The following is a 6,000-nucleotide window of genomic DNA, read 5'->3' as shown; positions in this document are numbered from 1 at the left end:
TGGGCGTGGTGGCGCCTGCCTGTAGTCCCAGCCACTTGGGAGGCTGAGGTGGGAGGATTGCTTTAGCACGGGAGGCGGAAGCTGCAGTGAGCCATGATCACACCATATTATTTTTCCCCCTGCTAGCCACATTGAAAAAGTAAAAAGAAACAACAGGTGAACTTAATTTAAATATTTCTACCACCATAGCTACAAATAAAAAAAATTAATTCAACGAATGTACTTATTTAATCCAATATATCCCAACAATTATTGCAGCACATAATCAATATAAACATTATATATATGAACTATTTGACACTATTTGACATTTCTTCTTCCACATCAGGTGTATCTGACATTTAGCGCACATTTGATTTGCACTCACCCACTTTGAGGCGCTCAATTGCCGCTTAAGTCCATGGCTAGTGGCTGCCCTAAAGTTCAGCACCCCCACGGAGCTTTGGGTCCACCCGGACTGTAAAAAGGAAGCACTTCCGTTAGCATGACCCGGCCTGAAGTAGCGGCGGAACGGAAGTCGCTTGTGTATGAGCGCAGCGGCGGACCTGTGAGGGGATCCGACTTGCCGGCAGAACTTACGCTGCGGGACCCCGGGCACTGTTGCTGCTGCGGGAGGTGAGCAGTGCGGCCGCCGGGGTGGGTGGCGCACCTGCTTTTGACTGGCGCCTGGGGCAGGAGGGGCCGCGGATCCCGGGAAGCGCACGGTGTTCAAGAGGGAGGATGGCACGGTGGTTATGGCGTGGGGCCTGGCGTCAGGCTGTAGTGGTTCGTACCCTAACCCCGCCGCCTAACCCCGTGTGACCTTGGACAAGTCACCTCCACTTCTTTCAAGGCTTCGCTTCGCCACCCGTGAAGTGGGGTTGACAGTACAGCCTGCCTCACAGGGTTGCTGTGAGGGTTATAGGTAATAATTCGCGGAAAATGCTTTGCACCATGCCTAACGCATTGTAACCAGCCAATAAAATGTTCGGGATGTTGTACGCTGTTGTTCCAGCCTCATTGCCGACTGTCAAAATTAATTTCGAGCCTCCGGAGAGGCTTCTACATTGCGTTATGCAAAGCATTTTGCTTGTATTATTGCATTTGATCCCACAGTAGGCTTATGGAGACAGGTGCTATTATCCCCATCTAGAGGCTCCCAGAGTTTAAGACAGGTGCCTAAGGTTTAGCTGGCTTGGCAGCAGTGGGGTCAGATTCTGACTCCAGGGTCCATACTTTTTTTTTCTTGAGACGGAGTCTTGCTCTGTCGCCCAGGCTGGAGTGCAGTGACGCGATCTCGGCTCACTGTAGCCCCTGCCCCGCGAGTTCCAGCGATTCTCCTGCCTCAGCCTCCTGGGTAGCTAGGATTACAGGCGCATACCACCACACCCGGCTAAGTTTTGTATTTTTAGTGGAGTTCATACTCTTAACCAGGATGCTGCAATACTCTCTGTGAAAGGGGGTGTGGGCTGTGAATGTGCAGTTAGTGAACGCTTACTGTATCTCAAGTTGGGTTTTTAATATCTTATTCTTATAACACTTCTGGGGTGGTAGGTGCTGCTTTTAACCTTATTTTACACATGTGGAATTGGCGGCTCAGAGACAGAAATTTGTCTTGCCAAAGGTCACACAGCAGTTATGTAGTAGAAAGGGGCGATTTTAAAGCTCACACTTTAAGGCTGTTCTTCTCTGACTCTTGAAACTGGGTTGGCATTGCTCCTAAGTGCTAGTAGCAGATGTGGCAGGTGATCTCATTGGAAAGGTAATGGGCCACATCTGCTCTTTACGCATGTATAGCAGGGTTCCCCTAACCCTAGGTGGTAGAATGGTACCTGTCCATGGCCTGTGAGGAACTGGGTTGCACAACAGGAGGTGAGCAGCAAAGCTGGCATTACTGCCTGAGCTTTGCCTCCCGTCAGATTGGCCACGGCATTAGTTTCTCAGGAACACAAACCCTATTGTGAACTGCGTATATGCAAGGCATCTAGTTTGTGCATTCCATTTCCTTTTTTTTTTTTTTTTTGAGACAAGGTCTCTCTCTCTCTGTTGCCCAGGCTGGAGTGCGGTGGCGCAATCTCAGCTCACTGCAATCTCTGCCTCCCCGGCTCAAGTGATCCTCCTACCTCAGCTTCCCAAGTTGCTGGGATTACAGGCACACACCACAATGGCTGGCTAATTTTTTATTTTTTAATTTGTTGTAGAGACAACAAATTAACATGGTCTTGCCATGTTGCCCAGGTTGGTCTCGAACTCCTGAGCTCAAACAATCCGCCTGCCTCGGCCTCCCAAAGTGCTGGGATTATAGATGTCAGCCACCACACTGGCTCAAGATTGCATGCTCCTTGTGAGAATCTAAATGCCTGAGGTGAAACAGTTTCAACACACCCCTGCTTCCCTGTCTGCGGAAAAATTGTGTTCCATGAAACCAATTCCTAGTACCAAAAAGGTTGGGAACCACTGATGTTTAGCACCTGCCGTGAGGCAGCTACCACAATGGGAGATGGTGATATAGAAATGAATGATACTTGTTCGCTGCTTGCAGGAACCTGCCAGTTTACTAGGGCTGGCAGAAGTGTCAGTAATAATTGACAGCAAAGTGTGATGAGTCTTGTGATGGAGAGGTAGAATAGAGCTTTGGGAACCCAGAGGAGGACCCCACCTAGACTTCGGGGGTGATGGCCAGAGCAGGCTTCCCAGAGGAAGAAAGCTGAAAGTACCATAGGCCACTAGAGAGAAGATAAATACCAGCCAGAGAACAGCATGTGTAAAATCCTATAAGCTAGTGAAGATTAATACAAAGAAGTGTGGCATGGCTGGAGTGTGGTAGGCCATAGATGTGGGGTCCAGTAAAAATATATAGTGATCCTAGAATTCTTCCTTAGTCAGAAAATTAAAAAAAAAAAAAAAGTAAATAGCATGGCTTCATCTCCTGTACCTTAGTCACCTAAGTCTTCCTGGGAGGCAACTATTGTTTCTTATGCATTCTAGAGATATTGTATGTACCTGCAAATAGGTACCTCAATATTCCCACCCTCTTTCCCCACAGATTCAACAATAGTATAATGTAGGTAGCATGGAGCATATTGCTTCCTTGCCTTTGTCATGTATAGTTTCAGCCTCATTTATTTTTATTTTTATTTTTTTGAGATAGGGTCTTACTCTGTCACCCAGGCTGGAGTGCAGTGGTGCGATTATGGCTTACTGCAGCATTGATCTCCTGGGCTCAAGCAATCCTTTCATCTCAACCTCCTGAGTAGCTGGGACTACAGGTGTGCATCACTGTGCTCGGCTATTTTTTGTTATTTTTATAGAGATGAGGTCTCACTATGTTGCCCAGGCTGGTCTCGAATTCCTGGCTCAAGTGATGTTTCTGTCTCAGCTTCCCAAAATGCTGGGATTATAGGCATGAGCCACTGCACCCGGCCATCAGCCTTGGTTTCTAACAGTTGTATCTTGTTTCATTGTATGGATGCACCAGAACTTACTTAACTAGTCCTTTATTGATAACATTTAGATCTTTCCCTTTCCTTTGCTATTAGAAACTCTGTTGCATTGAATGTCTTTTATTTTTATTTTTTGAGACAGTCTCACTCTGTTGCCCAGGCTAGAGTACAGTGGCGTGATCTTGGCTCACTGCAACCTTTTCCTCCTGAGCTCAAGAGATTCTCATGCCTCAGTCTCCCGGGTATCTCAGAATACAGGTGTGTGCCACCACATCCAGCTAATTTTTTGTATTTTTAGTAGAGATGAGGTTTCACTGTGTTGGCCAGGCTGGTCTCGAACTCCTGGCCTCAAGTGATCCACCAGCCTCAGCGTCCCAAAGTGCTGGGATTACAGGCATGAGCCACTGTGCCTAGACTGAATGTCTTTATACATAGGTCATTTTGTATGTGTATAGATTTATCTGCAGGATAAATATGAGTGGAAATGCTTTGTCAGATGGTTTGCACACTTGTAATTTTGATGGAAAGTGGCAAATTGTTCTCTATAAAGGTTGTGTTATTTGCTAAACCAAGTGTGAGAGGGTCTGGGTGGAAAGTTTGAAGGTAGTAGTTTGAAACTCTTTTTTTTTTTGTTTTGAGATGGAGTTTCCCTCTGTTGTCCAGACTGTAGTTCAGTGGTGTGATCTCGGTTCATAGCAACTTCTGCTTCCTGGGTTCAAGCGATTCTCCTGTCTCAGCCTCCTGAGTAGTTGGGACTATAGGCACTTGCCACCACATCTGGCTAACTTTTGTATTTTTAGTAGAAATGGGGTTTTGCCATGTTGGTCAGGCTGGTCTTGAACTCCTGACCTCAAGTGATCCTCCTGCCTCGGCCTCCCAAAGTCTTGGGATTACAGGCATGAGTGGCTGCGTCCAGCCAAGACTCTTGAAGGGTAGAAGGAGTCACTGATCAGGCATACAATGCCCTCACATTAGTTGCTTTCCTTCTGAAGGAACTCAAAGGAAGATGCCCTCAGACAGTGAGTGGTTTTCACTTTATTAAGAGGCAGTGTAGCAAGATGGGTATTGGCATGGGCTTTGCATCCATACAGATTTTTATCTGAGTCCTTGTTTGCCTGCTTACTGGCTGTAGGAGCTTAGGTGAGTTCCTCAACCTATGTCTTTCGGAATAGGAACAATAATAGTGTCTGCTTCCTAGGACTGCTGTAAAGATTTAATGAGTTAATACACTTAAAGCCTTGGGAACTGGTCTTGGCACAAGGTGCTATTTTGTCATTTTGTCAGGGCTTTCCATCTCATCTCTACCACCCCTTGTTTTGAAAACACTGCCTGGATTTGCATCTCATCTCTGGCACTCCTTTGTGTGGTCTTGGGCAAGTTGCCTCAGTTTTTTTCAACTGTAAAACAGAGGTCATATTAGGAGTACCTTCTTCATGGGCTTTTGTGAGGGGTAAATGGATGTATTCACTTGAAGTGCTCACAGCAGTGTCCTGTCCATAGTGTTCAATAAATGCTGGTGATGTCTGTCATTCTTTTGCAGACTGTGGGCTGTTTAGTGCCATGCACCCTTTACAGTGTGTCCTCCAAGTGCAGAGGTCTCTGGGGTTGGGACCATTGGCCTCTGTGTCTTGGCTGTCGCTGAGGATGTGCAGGGCACACAGCAGTCTCTCTAGTACCATGTGTCCCAGTCCAGAGAGGCAGGAGGATGGAGCTCGGAAGGATTTCAGCTCCAGGCTGGCTGCTGGACCGACTTTTCGACATTTTTTAAAAAGTGCCTCAGCTCCTCAGGAGAAGCTGTCTTCAGAAGTGGAAGACCCACCTCCCTATCTCACGATGGATGAACTTCTTGGAAGGCAGAGAAAAGGTTGGTTTTACTTCGCTTATCCCTTTGGGCTTCCTGCCTTGCTCTTCTCTGTCATTCCTGGCATGATTCTTTTATTACAGAACTGGCTTGGAAGGTTAACAGTGTGGGAAGGCTGTGGGAATCATTAGACTCCACCAAGTAATATTAATATCAAGAAACTCGACTGGGCACGGTGGCTCATGCCTGTAATCCCAGCACTTTGGGAGGCCGAGATGGGTGGATTGCTTGAGCCCAGGAGTTCAAGAACAGCCTGGGTAACATGGTGAAACACTGTCTCTACAAAAAATAAAAAATTAGCCAGGTAGGATAGCGTGCACCTGTAGTCCTAGCTACTCAGGAGGCTGAGGTGGGAGAATCATTTGATCAAAAGCTGATTATCATTCAGCCCTTAACTTTTAGTTGGAATTTATTGGAGTCTGGAAATAAGACCTGCTGGTGGGGACAGGGGTTGATCTTGGAATATAGTTTGAAGCTGCCAGAATGTGAAATTCATATTCTTACAACTGTGTACAAAATTAGTTTTACTTCATAATATAGCCTTGCTTTTATTTAAGATGAAGTTACTGTAAGAAGATGCCTCATTTTAATTTTGTGACTTTATGTACCCTCTGGCCACTGCTGCTACTTCCAGAGGCTGGAAAACCTCTTTATTTTGAGGAGGAGTGTAACATGTGGATTTAAACTTATTTTCCCTTCAGGCTGATGAACACTATC

General features: G+C 46.3%; 1 protein-coding gene across 8 annotated transcripts in view; it reads left to right on the top strand.

The window, feature by feature from the left end:
- The first annotated feature begins 469 nt into the window (after window positions 1-469).
- The window catches only part of CDK5RAP1 (CDK5RAP1 mitochondrial tRNA methylthiotransferase), a 41,316-nt gene continuing 35,785 nt past the window's right edge, over window positions 470-6,000 (top strand). For 5 of the 8 annotated variants that reach the window (XM_031004833.3, XM_055373319.2, XM_055373320.2 and 2 more), the window contains exons 1-2: window positions 512-615; window positions 4,963-5,286. In XM_031004833.3, the coding sequence (XP_030860693.1) occupies window positions 4,983-5,286 (304 nt within the window). In that variant the 5' untranslated portion in view covers window positions 512-615; window positions 4,963-4,982. Of the gene's footprint in view, window positions 616-4,962; window positions 5,287-6,000 lie in introns of those variants that run through there. The other 3 variants (XM_031004834.3, XM_055373323.2, XM_063702397.1) reach the window with 3 other exon arrangements.

The sequence above is a fragment of the Gorilla gorilla genome, chromosome 21, assembly GCF_029281585.2.
Source record: "Gorilla gorilla gorilla isolate KB3781 chromosome 21, NHGRI_mGorGor1-v2.1_pri, whole genome shotgun sequence".
Classification (NCBI taxonomy): Eukaryota; Metazoa; Chordata; class Mammalia; order Primates; family Hominidae; genus Gorilla; species Gorilla gorilla.
This window is presented reverse-complemented; position numbering and strand designations above follow the sequence as displayed.